At 42.2% G+C, this 21521-nt stretch overlaps 1 protein-coding gene across 1 annotated transcript in view; it reads left to right on the top strand.

Annotated features, from left to right (window-relative positions):
- si:dkey-16j16.4 (uncharacterized) overlaps positions 1–21521 on the top strand; it is a 58726-nt gene that overhangs the window by 12412 nt on the left and 24793 nt on the right. The window contains exons 2-3 of the mRNA XM_055864140.1: positions 6390–6471; positions 6642–7150. Coding sequence (XP_055720115.1) covers positions 6390–6471; positions 6642–7150 — 591 coding nt within the window. The remainder of the gene's footprint in view (positions 1–6389; positions 6472–6641; positions 7151–21521) is intronic.

Genomic DNA, 21521 nt, shown 5'->3' with positions numbered 1-21521 from the left:
ATCCATTTTATAATAAGGCTGTAACGTACCAAAATGTGGAAAAAAGTGAAGGGGTCTGAATACTTTCCGAAGGCACGGTATATCTAACATGGTAATATCTCAAATCAAATGTTATTTTTCATATGTGCCGAATACAACAGGTGTAGACCTTACAGTGAATTGCTGACTTACAAACCCTTAACCAACAATGCTTTAAGAAGTTGAGAAGAAAAACATGTTAAGTAAAAATAGAGAAGTAAAAAATAATAATAATTTACTCATATTTAAACAGCAGCAGTAAAATAACAATGGCAATATATACAGACGGTACCAGTACAGAGTCAATGTGCGGGGGCACCGGTTAGTCGAGGTAATTGAGGTAATATGTGGACTTAAAGTGACCATGCATATATAATAAACAGAGAGTAGCAGCAGCGTAAAAGAGGGGTCTGGGTAGCCCTTTGATTAGCTGTTCAGGAGTCTTATGGCTTGGGGGTAGAAGCTGTTTAGAAGCCTCTTGCGGTCCAGTACTGCTTGCTGTGCGGTAGCAGAGAGAACAGTCTATTACTCAGGTAGCTGGAGTCTTTGAACATTTTCAGGGCCTTCCTCTGACACCGCAAAATATAGAGGTCCTGGATGGCGGGAAGCTTGGCCCCAGTGATGTACTGGGCCGTACGCACTACCCTCTGTAGTGCCTTGCGGTCGGAGGCCATGCAGTTGCCATAACAGGCAGTGATGCAACCAGTCAGGATGCTCTCGATGGTGCGCTGTAGAATCTTTTGAGGATCTGAGGACCCATGCCAAATCTTTTCATTCTCCTGAGGGGGAATAGGTTTTGTCGTGCCCTCTTCACAACTGTCTTAGTGTGTTTGTACCATGATAGTTTGTTGACGATGTGGACACCAAGGAACTTGAAGATCTCAACCTGCTCCACTACATCCCCGTCGATGAGAATGGGGACGTGCTCTGTCCTCCTTTTCCTGTAGTCCACAATCATCTCCTTTGTCTTGATCACATTGAGGGAGAGGTTGTTGTCCTGCCACCACACGGCTAGGTCTCTGACTTCCTCCCTATAGGCTTTCTCATTGTTATTGGTGATCAGGCTCTACCACTGTTGTGTCATCGGAAAACTTGATTATAGTGTTGGAGTCTTGCCTGGCCATGCAGACATGAGTGAACAGAGAGTACAGGAGGGGACTGAGCACGCACCCCTGAGGGGCCCCCGTGTTGAGGATCAGTGTGGCGGATGTGTTGTTAACTACCCTTACCACCTGGGGACGGCCGGTCAGGAAGTCCAGGAATCATTTGCAGAGGAAGGTGTTTAGTCCCAGGGTCCTTAGCTTAGTGATGAGCTTTGAGGGCACTATGGCATTGAATGCTGAGCTGTATTCAATGAATAGCATTCTCACATAGGTGTTCCTTTTGTCCAGGTGGGAAAAGGGCACTGTTGAGTGCAATAGAGGTTGCATCATCTGTTGTATCAGTTGGGGCGTTATGCAAATTGGAGTGGTCTAGGTTTTCTGGGATAATGGTGTTGTGAGCCATGACCAGCCTTTCAAAGCACTTCATGGCTATAGGCGTGAATGCTATAGGTCGGTAGTCATTTAGGCAGGTTACCTTCGTGTTCTTGGGCACAGGGACTATGATGGTCTGGTGGAAAAAGGTTGGTATTACAGACTCAGACAGGGAGAGGTTGAACATGTCAGTGAAGACACTTGCCAGTTGGTCAGCGCATGCTCGGAGTACACGTCCTGGTAATCCGTCTGGCCCTGTGAATGTTGACCTGTTTTAAGGTCTTACTCACATCAGCTATGGAGAACGTGATCACACAGTCGTCCCGGAACAGCTGATGCTCTCAAGCATGCTTCAGTGTTACTTGCCTCGAAGCGAGGATAGAATGAATTTAGCTTGTCTGGTGGGCTCGTGTCACTGGGCAGCTCGTGGCTGTGCTTCCCTTTGTAGTCTGTAATAGTTTGCAAGCCCTGCCACATCCGACGAGGGTCTGAGCCAGTGTAGTACGATTCAATCTTAGTTCTCTATTGACGCTTTGACTGTTTGATGGTTCGTAGGAGGGCATAGCGTGATTTCTTATAAGCTTCCGGGTTAGAGTCCTGCTCCTTGAAAGCGGCAGCTCTACCCTTTAGCTCAGTGCAGATTTTTCCTGTAATTCATGGCTTCAGGTTGGGGTATGTAAGTTCAGTCACTATGGGGACCACGTCATCGATGCACTTATTGATGAAGCCAATGACAGATGTGGTGTACTCCTCAATGCCATTGGAAGAATCCCAGAACATATTCCAGTCTGTGCTAGCAAAACAGTCCTGTAGCTTAGCATCTGCTTCATCTGACCACTTTCTTATTGACCGAGTCACATGTGCTTCCTGCTTTTGTTTTGGTTTGTAAGCAGGAATCAGGAGGATAGAATTATAGTCAGATTTGCCAAATGGAAGGCCAGGGAGGGCGAGGGAGCGCTCTGTACGCGTCTCTGTGTGTGGATTAAAGGTGGTCTAGAGTTTTTTCCCCTCTGGTTGCACATTTAACATGCGACCTCAAGGGTAAGGGTGGTCCTCGGGACTCAGGATTGTTGGTGCATTTCTGATGTTCAACATAACATGCAAGCAAGAGCCATTTGTGTGGCATAATGGCAGTACTGGTTTATAGGCATTTAAGGAGTAATGTTCACTACAGATTTGATCGCTAAGTACACTAAGGGATTTTCTTTATTTTTACTATTTTCTACATTGTAGAGAATAGTGAAGACATCAAAACTATGTAATAACACATATGGAATCATGTAGTAACCAAAAACGTGTTAAACAAATCAAAATATATTTTATATTTGAGATTCTTCAAATAGCCACCCTTTGCCTTGATGACAGCTTTGCACACTCTTGGCATTCTCTCAACCAGCTTCATGAGGGATTCACCTGGAATGCATTTCAATAAACAGGTGTGCCTTGTTAGAAATGTCTTTCCTTCTTAATGCGTTTGAGCCAATCAGTTGTGTTGTGACAAGGTAGGGGTGGTATGCAGAAGATAGCCCTATTTGTTAAAATAGCAAGTCCATATTATGGCAAGAACAGCTCAAATAAGCAAAGAGAAACAACAGTCCATGAAAGTTTCTTCAAGTGCAGTCACAATAACAATCAAGCGCTATGATGAAACTGGCTCTCATGAGGACCGCCACAGGAAAGGAAGACCCAGAGTTACCTCTACTGCAGAGGATAAGTTCATTAGAGTTACCAGCCTCAGAAATTGCGGCCCAAATAAATGATTCACAGAATTCAAGTAAGAGACACATCTCAACATCAACTGTTCAGAGGAGACTGCGTGAATCAGGCCTTCATGGTCTAATTGCAGCAAAGAAACCGTTACTAAAGGACACCAATAATAAGAAGAGACTTGCTTGGACCAAGAAACACGAGCAATGAACATTAGACCGGTGGAAATCTGTCCAAATTGGTTCCAACCGCTGTGTCTTTGTGAGACGCAGAGTAGGTCAACGGATGATCTCCGCATGTGTGGTTCCCACCGTGAAGGATGGAGGAGGAGGTGTGACGGTGCTTTTCTGGTGATACTGTCTGTGATTTATTTAGAATTTAAGGCACACTTCACCAGCATGGCTACCACAGCATTCTGCCGCGATACGCCATCCCATCTGGTTTGCACTCAGTGGGACTATCATTTGTTTTTCAACAGGACAATGACCCAACACACCTCCAGGCTGTGTAAGGGCTATTTGACCAAGAAGGAGAGTGATGGAGTGCTGCATCAGATGATCTGGCCTCCACAATCACCCGACCTCGACCCAATTGAGATAAGCCGAAATTAGTACGACATCCGGGCTACTTAAGTATACTCAATTTCAGAAATGTTGCATACTATTAAACACATTCTTTTCAGCCTACTATTTAAGATGCAAGTATGGGTATTCGGATACTGCCAACGTTCCCTCAACTGTTTCACACTGTTCCCTCAACAGTTGCACGAACCCACACCATAAATGTAATTAACAAGAAACTCTGTCATACTCAGACTGTCACGTTCCTGACCTATTGTTCCTTTTTCCTTTTATTTATTTAGTTGGTCAGGGCGTGAGTTGGGGTGGGTTGTCTATGTGTGTTTTTCTATGTTGGGGTTTTGTGTTCGGCCTGGTATGATTCTCAATCAGAGGCAGCTGTAGATTGTTTGTCCCTGATTGAGAATCATACTAAGGCAGCCGGGGTTTCACGTGTGTTTTGTGGGTGGTTGTAATCGCGTGTCTGTATTAATTTACCACACGGGACTGTTTGCGGTTTGTCACGTTTATTGTTTTGTATGTTCAGTGTTCATTCTATTTTCATTAAATAATCATGGACACAAACCACTCCGCGTATTGGTCTGATCCTTCTCGCCTCTCCTCCTCGTCCGAGGTGGAGGATTACGACGATCGTTACACAGACAAGCATCAAAAGTTCACTGTGCACTGCACATAACATTGATGTCCTTTACAAGAGTACCTTCTGATACTACTCAACACAGGTATCATGGCTCAAGGTTTGAGAGGAAAAACATCTATTCAAATCCATACAGTCACACCTTAGTCATGAAAACCCCATTTAAAATGAAACATTTTCATGGTCCAGTTATTTGAACCCTGTTGTGGTTTGAGTTGCTCAGATAAAACAAATGCCCCGTTTATCCAGTGTGGGGAGGAAGTATGTAACATAGATCGGGAGACTAAGTTGGACTGCAAAGAGATGAGTAGCCTACCCCAGTCGTATAAACACACTGAAGCACTTTGTTGCTTGACAGTAGGTGTGGTGCTTGTATACCTTTTAAGTGCAATGTAAATGTGTGTGTGCATGTGTGTTTGTGCGGTTGTGTGCCCTCTCTTTCACCTGCTGTCCTTATGAGCGATTAATACCAGCTTCTCTGAACTGCCCTGGGGGCAGAGCGAGGCCAAAGAGTTGAGTCAACATGCAACGTCACTGTTATGTTGGCTCATCCTCTTGCCTCTGACAATAGTGTCTGACTTGCTCCAAGACTGACACACCCTTTACCTTTAACCTGGACTTGAGCCCTTAACCCTTTGCTTGAGGTAGAAGTTGCCCTTAAAATTGACCTCGGATCAGATTACCCTACCCCCGATCCTAAATGGGAAGAGAAAAATACTATCAGCCTCCCGCACAAGCCAATGTGGTGCTAGTGGGTGATGTCATGGAGATAGATCAGGCAATGGCAGTGAAGTTGGTGTGCTCTCTACTGTGGCTGTTGATGTAAAGAATTGATCGAGAACTATGCTGCTATATACTGTACACTGCTTCAAATTATAATAAAAGGCCATATTAATTATTATAACCGTAATTGCTCCATTTGTACTTCGTTAAGGTAGTGGTGGAAATAGTTTGATCGATGGTGTGAACATTTGTAAAGATAGGCTAAAGATATTTCATAGCCAGATACAGTATAGCCTGTATTTTGATACTGATCTGGAAGTAAGAGTGCTATGTAGTGTACAGTGTACCAGTCGCAAACATTCAACATTGTGTCCTACAATGTCACAGGGAACTCTGAATGCACCCCAGTTGTATGTAGTAGAAGTGTACGCTGCCTGCTGGAGTAGGATTTGAGGCCCTGGTTCCTTTCTCTTGCACTCTCTTTCTCCTTCGCTGTTTGAAGTGCTTCGGTAGGGAAGGGGAGGCATTGTGTGTGTGCATGTGTGTGTGAGCACAGATGGCAGCTGCTCTGCCTCAGTGTGGTAATTACTGTGTGTGTGGCGTGTTACTTAACTCTCAGTGCTGCAGTCTGCTGGGTGTCTACTGTTGTTGTCGTAGACCCCTCAAAAAGGAACTGCTCTTAAAGGGCCAATCTGGGACTTGGGAATTGCCAAGAGCTGACAAGAGTTTACACTGAACTGAAGAGGCTAGATTGACCAGGCCTAGATTTCAGCTTTTTGTAAATGTCATCCCTCTTCCAAATTCCAATTTGAGAGTAAGGAATTTTCCAGTAAATAAAGCCATTTGGCCAAGTTTGGGCGTTAGCATGATGTGCACGTTATACGCGAAACAGAGTTGCCCCAATCTCGACCTTTTGCACAATTTCTCTAACACAATGTTTATTTGAGTCTTTAGATAAAATGATGTTAGTTGAGAATTATGTCAGTGGGCCACCCTGTTGCTTAGTGATGCAGTTGCGCTAGCTGTAGAGATGTGAGGCAAGTGGAATGGTGATTTGGTAAAGATACTGCGTCCTAGTTGCTTCATAGTTGCAATGATATGGGTATTACGCTACTTGTTGACCCTAACCTAGCAAAGCCCCAAAGAGTGTCTTGTACTGATGCTAACTGGATGCTATCTCATGTACGAAGTTGAGGGACAAGCCATATGTTGCCCAATTAAATAGTTATCCTTTAACCCTTTCCCGTCTAGATTTCCTACCATGGCAGTGGGGAGGGAGCGGAGAGCGACGATTCCGAGGGGGAGAACCAGGAGCTTGCACAGATTGACAGAGGTATGTGGCCCGCCTGCTCAAACCAACCCAAGTCTTCTATGCTCTTCGTTTTTACATGTGTACAAGATGGTCATAAAGAAACTTTCAGTTTACACAGTATAGAAATAGACAAGCTTGTCGCTATCTCTGCCTCTTCACCTGTGACATGTGCTCTCGGTCACCCCCCTCAGAGAGGCGGCGGAACTGCGGCCTCACCCCTCTGGCCACCAGCCAGCAGCACAATCAGGGTCCCCTATCTCCGGCACGCCTCCATCACCTACGCCTCCTTCTAGACCCGACTCTGGACCGTCACTCGTCTGAAGAAGAGCTGGAGCGAATCAGCCACGGCGTTGGAGACGGCAGGAAGTGGACGCTGCACCATCGCCACGGTGACCACCACAGCAGTGCCTCCAGCGACGAGGAGGTGTGGGACCTGTGTGGCTGCGGCCCGGTTGCAGCATCCTTGGAGCCTGGGACTTGCCTGGCCGCTTCCACCAGCCCGGTGCTCTTTAGCTCTAGCCCACCTCGCAGCCTCAAGCCACCGCCTCCAATTAAGCTCCAGTTCCAGGGGGTGCAGCCTGCTGCCAAGCCTATCATCTTGACCCACTTCGACCAGTCAGCGGCTCCCTATAGGAAACACAGGCACAGCTACGGGGGAGAGCTGGGGAGGCCAAGTCTGGACCTGGAGAAAATGCAACAGGTTAGTGCCATTACGTTGCGTCTACTGTTCTTGAATAGTGACCATTAGCGTAGCATTGTTCATCCTCCAATCAGCTTACCGTGTTGTGGTTTGGGTAGCATCTCACAAGTATTTGGCAATCATAGAATCACATAGCTGGGTCATTCTACGAATAGAGTGCCTTTTGGGAAGTGTATTTTGTCCAAAATTACTATTTATTTCACCAAATAATTATATTCTGACATGTTCAGAAATGAAAATAAATAAAAAAGTGACACGGTTTATCGTAACAGGGATGATGACATCTTAAATCAGCCATTAACGTTACTCCCCTTGTGACAGGGGTAATGGGAGCTTGTTGTGTGCAACACTGAGGGGAAATTGAATGCAAGCTTCACAACAGTATTTTAACTTAAAACATTTCTAGCCTGTCTGTCTATGGGCCTGTCTGTCTATGGGTAGCAGCCAGGGTTTCCCACCAGAAAACTCAAGAAAATGATCAAAAATAGTAGAACCAGCTCACCTACTTTTACACTATGATTTGAGTATTAGATGTTCAATGTTTCTTTCAAATGTATTTTTACCATATTAGTTTTACGATATTAAAACGAGTTCAGTTCACGTTACAGGGTTGACATTAAACCTAAGGGGCAAATGTCAATTAATCACCAATTACATTATATAAGTAAAAATATTCTGTATTTACTTTCCCAAAGCAACAAAAATAACTAGGGTTTTACAAATTTTGAAAACTGGGAAAATCTTTGGGGTTAAGTAGGTTAAAATGATGTGGGACATGACATGGGACATTCCAAAATGAGGATTTTCATAGAAAACAAATCATGTATTTTATTTAAAAGCACTGTCAAGGCAGCAGCTACTCTTCCCGGGGTCCAGCAAAATGAAGACAGTTTTACAATTATGCTGTTTGATTATTTTTATATGCTAGTTTTCAATGCTAATTGAAATAATAGATAATAGCTCTTTTTGACTACCAATATGTAAGGAATGAAAGCTATTTTGGATTGCCGTCTGCTCCCTGTAGCCTACATCCAATCTTACAGAACAAACTGGAAATGATCATATTTGGATGGACAAACCCTTTAAGCATCACCAAATGTTTGAAACAGTTAGGAGGAATTATTTATTTATGTTGGCAGATAATGCCATATTCCAACTCTTGTTTGGGTGTGGACAGAGCTCTAAAGTGCGACCAATTTGGTCACATACGCAATAAAATATTTAGCTGTGCGACCAGGATTTTTATTTTGGGAGCACTGTGCGACTATGAAAAACGTCTCCCAGATAATAATTGTCATAATGAAAAGGCTTTGCTGTACTGTTGTTTCCTAGTGCCCTAGAGAAACAAGCGAATGAGGATTCGTTAGCTTCATGGATGCACTATTTCTACAGCGAAAGCAACTTGCTTGTAGGTCAAAAGGTCAACCAGGTCAAAAGATCTGACCATATTACCAGTGCAACATTTGTATCTTCCCAAAGCGGATCACCGGGACCACATTTTACATTCCTGAACCATTTCATGGGCCGTTCTAAAACCATTCAGTCAATCTGCCTCATTGGCTAGCAAGCTAACAACCTGGTTCCTTTACCAGTATATTCAAAAATTTCGGGGAACAGAAAGAAATGTAAAGGGACAGCTTCTTCATGAGATCAATGATCATAGCAATGAATGAATGACTGATCTATTGCGTGTCTTCATGACAAACGAACCTGACGTTTTTAAAGAGACAGTTTTCAGTGCAACGCATCGCAATATGAAAATAGTGCTTTCACACAGTGTACAACATGAACAATGTCTACACTGTATTTCTGATCAATTTGATGTTATTTTAATGGACAAAAAATTTGCTTTTCTTTCAAAAACAAGGACATTTCTAAGTGACCCCAAATGTTTGAACGGTAGTGTATGTTGCTCAGATTGTATGAAGTACACTGTGGAACTAGGCCATACTGTAGGGTAGCCTTGTACCACCTGCCAGTTAGACTATGATTCATTACATTGAGCTTGGGATTAGTTTAAGGGGCACAATAGCATTCCCCTTGTGCGCACACACACAGACACACACACTCACTCCATGGCTGGGCGCTTGCCACCTCGGTGGTCCGGAGAGATGGAGAGGGTGGCACGGACGGCAGATGTCTGCCCTCGCACGGACGGCAGATGTCTGCCCTCGCAGAAGGAGTGAATGAAATAAACGGAAAATGCAGACTAATGAGTCACAGAGAAGCTGGTCCAGTGATGGTTAAAATCCAATAGCCACATTGGCCGAGGCTAGGATATTGGAAGTGTGTGTATGCGCCTGTGAGTAGGGTAGGGTTTGAGAGGTCCATATGTCCGTGGGTGTTTCTGGAAAAAGGGAACAGATGAGAGACAGCGGGCAGCAGTGAGAAGGACTAGGGTGTGTGCATATTTGTGTGTGTGTGTGTGTCTGCATCTTTGTGTGTGTGTATGTGTGTATGTGTGTGTGGTGTGTGTGTGTGTGTGTGTGTGTGTGTGTGTGTGTGTGTGTGTGTGTGTGTGTGTGTGTGTGTGTGTGTGTGTGTGTGTGTGTGTGCGTGCGTGTGTGCGTGTGTGTGTGTGTGTGTGTGTGTGTGTGTGTGTGCGTGCGTGTGTGTGTCTGTCTGCATCTTTATGTGTGTATGTGAGCTCGGACAAGTGGAATGGGAGGTATTGGAGGGAATACAATAGAGCTGCCAGACAGTACTCTCCCATTAACCCTTTAGCTGGGCAACTCCAAGTCTGTGTCCCTGGCCTGAAGTCGTGCACTATGGGCCTGTGGATAGAGTGCCATTTGGGATGCAGAGTTAGTCTCCAAATGACCCATCTGAACCACTTTCTAGACTTCTTACCTCCTCCCTATCAAACGTTCTCAACCTCTGTTTTCTCTTTCATGTCACAACAGTCTAAAAAGTAATTTCCTGCCTCTCAACCTTTCTCTTTGTTTTCTTTCACACAAACAACTCTATTTACAGTGGACCGCACATTTAAATTAACAGTTCTCATCATGCTTGGATAACCGTTGATAACAGGCTGCTTATAGCCGTAAAAGGCACATTTTCGACTAACCTTTACATCGCGATACTTTCTTTGTTCTCAACTTGGAAGACAGTGGTGTCTTCTAAACTTCCATCGCTAGTTGCAGGTAGAACATAACATTTAAAAAAGAAAATTGCACATTTTTGCTACATTAAATAATCCGACAATGTGTCCACCTGCAACTAGCGATATAAGTTTATAAATAAGCCAAAACACCTCAACAATTACTAGTAGTAGCACCTTCGCAATAGATTGGAAGGAAAAACAAGTTCAAAGATTATTTTATTTATTTATTTCACCTTTATTTAACCAGATAGGCAAGATGAGAACAAGTTCTCGTTTACAACTGCGACCTGGCCAAGATAAAGCAATGTACAGTCAATAACACAATAGAAAAATCTATAAATATGGTGTGCAAATGTGGTAAGATTAGGGGGGTAAGGCAATAAATAGGCAATAGTGGCGAAATAATTACAATTTAGCATTATAACTGGAGTGATAGATGTGCAGATGATGTGCAAGTAGAGATACTGGGGTGCAAAAGAGCAAAATAAATAAGAATATGGGGATGAGGTAGTTGGGTGGGCTATTTACAGATGGGCTGTGTACAGGTGCAGTGATCGGTAAGCTGCTCTGACAGCTGAAGGTTAAAGTAATTTTTTAAAATTTATTTCACCTTTATTTAACCAGGTAGGCTAGTTCTCATTTGCAACTGCGACCTGGCCAAGATAAAGCATAGCAATTTGACACATACAACACAGAGTTACACATGGAATAAATAAAACATACAGTCAATAATACAGTAGAAAAATAAGTCTATATACAATGTGAGCAAATGAGGTGAGATAAGGGAAGTAAAGGCAAAAAAGGCCATGGTGGCGAAGTAAATACAATATAGCAAGTAAAACAATGAGGGAGTAAAACAATTAATGAGGGAGTTATGCCTCCAGCTTCAGTAATTTTTGCAATTCGTTCCAGTCATTGGCAGCAGAGAACTGGAAGGAAAGGCAGCCAAAGGAGGAGTTGGCTTTGACCAGTGAAATATACCTGCTGGAGCGCGTGCTAAGGGTGTGTGTTGCTATGGTGACCAGTGAGCTGAGATAATTGTTTTTTTTATTTTTTATTTAACTAGACAAGTCAGTTACCTTCTTATGGCTGCAGGGGCAGTACTGAGTAGCTTGGATGAAAGGTGCACAGAGGTGCCCAGAGTAAACGGCCTGCTCCTCAGTCATAGTTGCTAATATATGCATATTATTATTAGTATTGGATAGAAAACACTCTGAAGGTTCTAAAACTGTTTGAATTATGTCTGTGAGTATAACAGAACTCATATGGCGGCCAAAAGCCTGAGAAGTTCCACTTCCTGTTTGGATTTTTTCTGAGGTTGGTAGATTTTCAATCAAGTTCCCATTGAAATTACAGCGGGAAATTGAAATTACACTTCCTACGGCTTCCACTAGATGTCAACAGTCAATATAACTTTGTCTAATGACTCTACTGTGAAGGGGGGCCGAAGGAGACAGGAATGATTCACCACTGCCATGAGGTGACCACGCATTGAACACGCGCGTTCACGTGAGAGGCAGCTCCGTTCCATCGCTCAACTGAAGTCAATCTAATTCTCCGGTTGGAACGTTATTCAAGATGTATGTTAACAACATTCTAAAGATTGATTCAATACATCGTTTGACATGTTTCTACTGACTGTTACGGAACTTTTGGACATTTCGTCATGTTAAAGTGGACGCGCTTTGTGACTTTGGAATTGTTTACCAAACGCGCTAACCAAAGTAGCTAATTGGACATAAATAACAGACATTGTCGAACAAATCAAGCATTTATTGTGGACCTGGGATTCCTAGGACTGCATTCTGATGAAGTTCATCAAAGGTAAGGAAACATTTATCATGTATTTTCTGGTTTCTGTTGACTCCCACATGGCGGCTAATTTTACTATTGTTCTGAGCTCCGTCTCAGATTATTGCATGGTTTGCTTTTTCCGTAAAGTTTTTTTTAAATCTGACACAGCGGTTGCATTAAGGAGAGGTATATCTATAATTCCATGTTTATAACTTGTATTATCATCTACATTTATGATGAGTATTTCTGTTGAAACGATGTGGCTATGCAAAATCACTGGATGTTTTTGGAACTAGTGAATATACGCGCCAATGTAAACTCCGATTTTTTTATATAAATATGAACTTTATCAAACAAAACATGCATGTATTGTGTAACATGAAGTCCTATGAGTGTCATCTGATGAAGATCATCAAAGGTTAGTGATTAATTTGAGCTATATTTCTGCTTTTTGTGACTGCTATTGTAACGGCTGATTTCCTCCTCTTCGTCTGATCGGACCAAGACGCAGAGTGGAAAGTGTCCATGTTTTATTATGAAATAAACTGAACACTACACGAAACAAAATAACAAAGAGAATCTAACCGAAAAACTGTCCCGTGTGGCACGAACACTGACACGAAATACAAACACCCACAAAACACATGTGAAACCCAGGCTGCCTAAGTATGATTCTCAATCAGGGGCAACGATTGACAGGTGCCTCTGATTGAGAATCATACCAGGCCGAACACAAAACCCCAACATAGAAAATCACACATAGACAACCCACCCAACTCACGCCCTGACCAACTAAATAAATACAAAACAAGGGAAAACAGGTCAGGAACGTGACAGCTATCTTTCGCTGGAAAAATGGCTGAGCTTATTGTGGTTTGGTGTGACCTAACATAATTGTTTGTAGTGCTTTCGCTGAAAAGCATATTTGAAATCGGACACTTTGGTGGGATTAACAACAAGATTACCTTTAAAATGGTATAAGACACATGATTTTCTGAGGAATTTTAATTATGAGATTTCAGTTTTTTGAATTTGACGCCCTGCACTTTCACTGGCTGTTGTCATATCAGCCCGGTAGCGGGATTGCAGCCATAAGAAGTTATTAATAACAAATTCTTATTTTCAATGACGACCTAGGAACAGTGGGTTATAACTGCCTTGTTCAGGGGCAGAACGACCAATTTTTTTACCTTGTCAGCTCAGGGATTCAATCTTGCAACCTTTCGGTTACTAGTCCAACGCGCTAACCACTAGGCTACCTGCCGCTATGCGCGTGCTACGGGTGGGTGCTGCTATGGTGACCAGTGAGCTGAGATAAGGCGGGGCTTTACCTAGCAAAGACTTATAGATGACCTGGAGCCAGTGGGTTTGGCCTCGAATATGAAGCGAAGGCCAGCCAGCCAACAAAGGTTACAGGTCGCAGTGGTGGGTAGCATATGGGGCTTTGGAGACAAAACGGATGGCACTGTGATAAACCACATCCAATTTGCTGAGTAGAGTGTTGGAGGCTATTTTGTAAATGACATCGCCGAAGTCAAGGATTGGTAGGATAGTCAGTTTTACGAGTGTATGTTTAGCCGCATGAGTGAAGGAAGGAAGCCGATTATAGATTTAATTTTGGATTGGAGATGCTTAATGTAAGTCTGGAAGGAGAGTTTACAGTCTAACCAGACACCTAGGTATTTGTAGTTGTCCACATATTCTAAGTCAGAACCGTCCAGATTAGAGGTCGACCGATTATGATTTTTCAACGCCGATACTGATTCCGATTATTAGCCGATACCGATTAATCAGCCGATTTTTATATATAGATATATATTTGTAATGACAATTACAACAATACTGAATGAACACTTTTATTTTAATTTAATATAATACATAAATAAAATATATTTAGTCTCATAAATAATGAAACACGCTCAATTTGGTTTAAATAATGCAAAAACACAGTGTTGGAGAAGAAAGTAAAAGTGCAATATGTGCCATGTAAAAAAGATAAAGTTCCTTGCTCAGAACATATGAATGCTGGTGGTTCAATATTCCCAGTTCTTCAATACCTTTGACTATTGGATGTTCTAATAGGCACTTTAGTATTGCCAGCCTAATCTCAGGAGTTGATAGGCTTGAAGTAATAAACAGGGCTGTGCTTCAAGCATTGCTAGGGGCTGCTGGTAAACGCAGGAAAGTTTGAATGAATGCTTACGAGCCTCCTGCTGCCTACCACCGCTCAGTCAGACTGCTCTATCAAATATGAAATCATAGACTTAATTATAATATAATAAACACAGAAATACGAGCCTTTGGTCATTAATATGGTCAAATCCGTAAACTATCATTTCGAAAACAAAACGTATATTTTTCAATGAAATACGGAACCGTTCCGTATTTTATCGAATGGGTGGTAACCCTAAGTCTAAATATTGCTGTTACATTGCACAACCTTCAATGTTATGTCATAATTATGTAAAATTCGGGCAAATTAGTTTACAACAAGCCAGGCGGCCCAAACTGTTGCATATACCCTGACTCTACGTGCAATGAACGCAAGAGAAGTGACACAATTTTCCTAGTTAATATTGCCTGCAAACATTAATTTATTTTAACTAAATATGCAGGTTTAAAAAAAATACTTCTGTGTACTGATTTTAAGAAAGGCATTGATGTTTATCGTTATGTACATTTGTGCAAGGATTGTGCTTTTGTTAAATCATCACCTGTTTGGCGAAGTAGGCTGTGATTCGATGATAAATTAACAGGCACCGCATTGATTATATGCAATGCAGGACAAGCTAGTTAACCTTGTGATATCATCAACCATGTGTAGTTAACTAGTGATTATGTGAAGATTGATTGTTTTTTATAAGATAAGTTTAATGCTAGCTAGCAACTTACCTTGGCTCCTTGCTGCACTCGCGTAACAGGTGGTCAGCCTGCCACGCAATTTCCTCGTGGAATGCAATGTAATCGGCCATAATGATTACCGATTGTTATGAAAACTTGAAATCGGCCCTAATTAATATAACCGGTCAACCTCTAGTCCAGATTAGTGATGCTAGTCGGGCGGGCGGGTAGCGATCGGTTGAAGTGCATGCATTTAGTTTTACTAGCATTTAAGAGCAGTTGGAGGCAACAGAAGGAGTGTTTTATGGCATTGAAGCTCGTCTGGAGGTTTGTTTACACAGTGTCCAAAGAAGGGCCAGATGTATACAGAATGGTGTCATCTGCATAGGTAGATCAGAGAATCACCAGCAGCAAGAGCAACATCATTGATATATACAGAGAAAAGAGTCGGTCCAAGAATTGAACCCTGTGGCACCCCCATAGAGACTGCCAGAGGTCCGGACAACAGGCCCTCCGATTTGACACACTGAACTCTATCTGAGAAGTAGTTGGTGAACCAGGCGAGGCAGTCAATTGAGAAACCAAGGCTGTTGAGTCTACCGATAAGAATGCGGTGATTGACAGAGTCGAAAGCCTTGGCCAGTTCGATGAAGACGGCTGCACAGTATTGTCTTTTATCGATGGTGGTTATGATATCGTTTAGGACCTTGAGCGTGGCTGAGGTGCACCCATGACCAGCTCGGAAACCAGATTGCATGGTGGAGAAGGTACGGTGGGATTCGAAATGGTCGGTGATCGGTTTGTTAACTTGGCTTTCGAAGACTTTAGAGAGGCAGGGCAGGATAGATTTAGGTCTGTAACAGTTTGGGTCTAGAGTGTCTCCCCTTTGAAGAGGGGGATGACCGCGGCAGCTTTCCAATCTTTAGGGATCTCAGACGATACGAAAGAGAGGTTGAACAGGCTAGTAATAGGGGTTGCAACAAATGCGGCGGCTAATTTTAGAAAGAGAGGGCCCAGCTGATTTGTAGGAGTCCAGATTTTTCAACTCTTTCAGAACGTCAGCTATCTGGATATGGGTGAAAGAGAAACAGGGGGCGGCTTGGGCAAGTTGATGCGGGTTGCAGAGCTTTTGGCCGGGGTAGGGGTGGCCAGGTGGAAAGGATGGCCAGCCGTAGAAAAATGCTTATTGAAATTCTAGATTATCGTAGATTTATCAGTGGTGTTTCCTAGCCTCAGTGTAGTGGGCAGCTGGGAGGAGGAGGTGCTCTTATTCTCCATGGACTTTAGTGTCCCAAAACTTTTTGGAAGTTGTGCTACAGGATGCACATTTCTGTTTGAAAAAGCTAGCCTTTGCTTTCCTAACTGACTGTTTATATTGGTTCTTAACTGCCCTGAAAAGTTGCATATTGTGGGGGCTATTCGATGCTAATGCAGAACACCACAGGATGTTTTTGTGCTGGATATATGGGCTATCTCGAGGCTAGCTCAAGGCTAACTAGTGCTTTCTTCAGGACAGAGGCGTTAGCTAACAGTAGCCACTCGGTTGCATCTAGCTAGCTGCGATGATCCGGTGTAATGATCCAGAGCAGCAGGAATCTGGTGATGTGGTAGAGAGAAGCAGTCCGATATGCTCACGGTTGATATGGCGCTGTGCAGACTGGCAGGTATTGTCTGAGCTAAAGCTGGCTGGTGTCCGAGCTAAAGGTGAAGACCACTAGCTGTGTCTAACAAAGACTAATAGCTAGTATCTAGTTCGCTGGCTAGATCCTGATGGAGGTTCCAGTTATAAGGAATAAAAAGTGCAGATCTGTACCACATTGAGTGAGGTGGGTTGCAGGAAAGTATATTTAGTTCGTAGATAGAAAGTGAGATTAAAATACAGTTGAAGTCGGAAGTTTACATATACCTTAGCCAAATACATTCAAATTCAGCTATGAATACCAGGCCTGGTTTCCCAGATTTTTCATAGTGTTCTATTGTTTCCAGGACTTATATTATCTCCAATATATCGTCCATGTAAAAAACCTGTCTGATTAGGATTAATAATATCCAACAATACCATTTTAATTCTATGCGCTATGCATTTTGCTAAAAAAATTACAGCATAACACTGAAGTCTAAGGGGCCCTCCAATTATTTTAATGGACTGGATCTTTATATTTACCACTTGGGTCCTGTTTCAATAATAATGAAATCAGACCTTCTTGTTGAGTATAATCTACCATTTCTATAATAGTGGTTAAAACATGCTAATTAACAGGCCTCTGAGTATATCAAAAAGGTTTGATATACCTCAACTGGTATGTCATCCAGCCCTGGAGTTTTCCCGGACTTAAAGGCTTTTATTGCATGTTCCTCCTCTGTAATTTGGCCTTCACATGAGTCTTTCTGTATAGCTGTTGATTTTACATTATTAGTTGAAAAAAATCCTTACACTCAACCATGGTCAGTGGAGATGGAAGAGACTGAAACAAAAACATATGCTTAAAGTACTTTGCTTCCTCTTTCAAAATATTGTTTGGTGAATTGTTTGGTTTCAGTCAATTATTTTTGGTAGCATTTATATTTTGAAGATGACTAAAATGCAACAAATGATTTTCCCCATATTCCATTACACTTGCTCTTTCTTGAATAAGTTCCTCCGTTTCTTTTTGTATTCTGTGCCTCTATGGTACAGTTTTTATTACTATCTATCTGTACCGTTAGTCCCTCCATTTCCTTTTTTAATAAAAACTCTTTTGACCTAAATTGTATTTGTTTTAAAGATGAGTATTGAGTTGCATGGCCTCTAAAGGCACATTTTGTCGCACCCTGAGCTGTTTCACCTGTCTTTTTGCTTGTCTCCATCCCATTCCAGGTGTTGCCCATCTTTCCATTATCCTCTGTGTATTTATACCTGTGTTCTCTGTTTGTCTGTTGCCAGTTCGTCTTGTCAGGTCTTACCAGCGTTCTCTTCCACCTTCCTGTTTCTCTAGTTCTGTTTCCTAGTTTTTCCCGGTTCTGACCATTCTGCCTGCCTTGACCCCGTGCCTGCCTGCCATGCTGTACCTGCCTGACTCTGACCTGATTAGAAACCTCTGCCTGCCATGACCCCGAGCCTGCCTGCCATGCTGTACCTGCCTGACTCTGACCTGATTAGAAACCTCTGCCTGCCATGACCCCGTGCCTGCCTGCCATGCTGTACCTGCCTGACTCTGACCTGATTAGAAACCTCTGCCTGCCATGACCTCGTGCCTGCCTGCCATGCTGTACCTGCCTGACTCTGACCTGATTAGAAACCTCTGCCTGCCATGACCTCGTGCCTGCCTGCCATGCTGTACCTGCCTGACTTTGACCTGATTAGAAACCTCTGCCTGCCATGACCTCGTGCCTGCCTTCCATGCTGTACCTGCCTGACTCTGACCTGATCACGAACCTCTGCCTGCCCTCAACCTGCCCTTTGCCTGCCCCATGTTTCTAATAAATCATCTGAGAACTGTACTATTCTTCTCCCGTGTCTGCATCTGGGTCATATTCTGAGTTGTGATACATTTAAAAGTGTCCCATACAGTAAGGGGATCTTCTGTACCTATGTTATGTTTGAAAAAGGCTGTTATAAATTCTTCTGTCCTAGTTAACTGCAAGGGGCAGTATTGAGTAGCCTGATAAAATGTGTCCATTTCAAACGGCCTCGTACTCAATTCTTGGTCGTACAATATGCATATTATTATTACTATTGGATAGAAAACACTCTCTAGTTTCTAAAACCGTTTGAAATATTTCTCTGAGTGAAACAGAACTCATTCTGCAGCACTTTTCCTGACCAGGAAGTGGAACGTCTGAAATCGATGCTCTGTTCTTCTTCATGCCTATACATGGGCACAAGACCTATTTGCATACATACACGTCATACACCTTCCTCTGGGTGTCAAGAAGGCTGTGAGAGAAGAAATGAGGTGATTATCTCGATCTGGGATGGAATAAATCCTCTTGGAATAACGTGTACCCAATTTCCGGTACTCTGAAGAACGCAATTTGGACAGTGGGGTTGCCTTTTGTTTTGCTGACGTTATATGCGACTATTATTTCCGGCTTTGATTTTATTTGATACATGTCACCATATCATCGTAAAGTATGTTTTTTCAATATAGTTTCATCAGATTATTGAAATTTTTTCGGGAGTTTTGCCGTGTTCCGTTCTCTTCCGTTTGTTTACATGGAGAGATCCGTGCAACCCGGCTAGCGCGCTTGCTAAATGGAGAGAGAAAGTTGCCATTCTGAATCCAAACAACGACTCATCTGGACAAAGGACACCTTGTTCAACATTCTGATGAAAGATCAGCAAAGTAAGACCCAATTTATGATGTTATTTCATATATCTGTCGTAGTCGCCGGCGCCCAAGTGTTTCTGGCTATTGTGCTAAGCTAATATAATGCTACATTTTGTTTTCGCTGTAAAACACTTAATAAATCGGAAATATTGTCTGGCATCACAAGATACCTGTCTTTCATTTGCTGTACACTATGTATTTTTCAGAAATGTTTTATGATGAGTAATTAGGTATTTGACGTTGGTGTCTGTAAATATTATGGCTGCTTTCGGTGCAATTTCTGAATGTAGCTGCAATGTAAACTATGATTTATACCTGAAATATGCACTTTTTTGGGAAAAAACATATGCTATACAATAAATATGTTATCAGACTGTCATCTGATGAGGTTGTTTCTTGGTTAGTGGCTATTTATATCTTTATTTGGCCGAATTTGTGATAGCTACTGATGGAGTCAAAAACTGATGGAGTAATAAAAGTGGAGTCTTTTGCTAACGTGGTTAGCTAATAGATTTACATATTTTGTCTTCCCTGTAAAACATTTAAAAAATCGGACATGTTGGCTGGATTCACGAGATGTGTACCTTTCATATGCTGTATTGGACTTGTTAATGTGTGAAAGTTAAATATTTAAAAAAAATATATTTTGAATTTCGCGCCCTGCACTTGAAGTGGCTGTTGTCATAAATGTACCGACGTCGGGCTTGCACGCCAAACAGGTTAAAAACAAGTTGTCATCCAATTAAATTTGATTACATTTCCAATATCCTTGCCCACGTGGAAGTTCTGTAAGAGTGATGTAAAAGCCAAAAATGTGATGGTGTGACATATTCTGACCCCTATCAACACTTTTTAAACTTTTGTTTATTTTGGCAAACAATTATTCTGATTCATCCTGTAATGTCCTTAACATCATTACCCCATAGCAACAGATTTGGGATACACACACAGTCACAGACAGACTCACAGACACTCATACACAGGGGTTGAGGACCGTTCCATCATGATAGGGCAATGAATTGATTTATTTTAAAATGTCTATCCCATTTTTTGGTGTCTTTACTTCTTATCCACTGGCTCATGCTTATCCGAAACAATTGCTCAGATGTGGCACGGGCCATTGGCTGTAGTATCCCATTCATACGAAAATGTTTTTCTGCCAACTTTAGCATGCCACCAACTTTTTGCTGAATTCTCTTTATATCAGAAAGGTATTGCCGGCAACCAACCTAGTTATGGTTGTGGTAAAGTTCTGCCTTTGTCACTTCACCCATCACGCGAAGTCACGCTGCTTTGAGAAAGCGTGGGGGATCCTCTGTATGAAATCAATGTCAGATTTTTGTTTTCACTGAATCTCAGTTTGGATATTGGTTAGGTTACAATTAGGCTGGGGAATGTTAGCTAAGTTTTTAATAATAATTTAAAAAAAAATGTTGTATTCAAGTTTGACAAAATGTACATCACTGTAAGTACAAAGATTTTACCATATCCAAACCACCCTCCCTCCACACAACACATCAACGCCCCCAGTCCCTTCCCTACCTATCCGCCCTACCTCAGTTCACCCACCTCGATTTCCTCCCAACCACTTACCCCATCCCAACCACCCACCCCAATCACCCCATATACCCAACCCATCCCACACCCTCCCTCAGTCCTAGAAAACAAAAATTCTACAGAGATATCACAACAAATAAACAAACAAGAATACAGGAATATTTTTTGTGTCATATACAAACAACTCAATACGGATTCAAGATATAAAAGTGGAGCAACAAAAACAGAAATAAATAAATGATCAGTAAACCTCAGACAAACTTGCTTGGACTGGATAACATTATATTGATAACTGTACCTATTATGTAATGACTCACTGTCCAATTTACAGTAGCTATTACAGTGAAAGAATACCATGCTATTGTTTGAGGAGAGTGCACAATTTTGAACATAAAAAGTTATTAATAAACAAATTAGGCATATTTGGGCAGTCTTGATACAAAGTTTTGAACAGAAATGCAATGGTTCATTGGATCAGTCTAAAACTTTGCACATACACTGCTGCCATCTAGTGGCCAAAATGTATATTGCGCCTTTGGCTGGAATAATACATTATGGCATTTCTCTTGATTTTCAAAGATGATGGTACAAAAAAATTACAAAATAACGTTTTTTTTCTTTCTTCTTTGTATTAACTTTTACCAGATCTATTATGTTATTTTCTCCTACATTCCTTTCACATTTCCACAAACTTCAAAGTGTTTCCTTTCAAATTGTACCAAGAATATGCATATCCTTGCTTCAGGGCCTGAGCTACAGGCAGTTA

The sequence above is a fragment of the Salvelinus fontinalis genome, chromosome 16 (genome assembly GCF_029448725.1).
Source record: "Salvelinus fontinalis isolate EN_2023a chromosome 16, ASM2944872v1, whole genome shotgun sequence".
In the NCBI taxonomy this organism is placed as follows: Eukaryota; Metazoa; Chordata; class Actinopteri; order Salmoniformes; family Salmonidae; genus Salvelinus; species Salvelinus fontinalis.
This window is presented reverse-complemented; position numbering and strand designations above follow the sequence as displayed.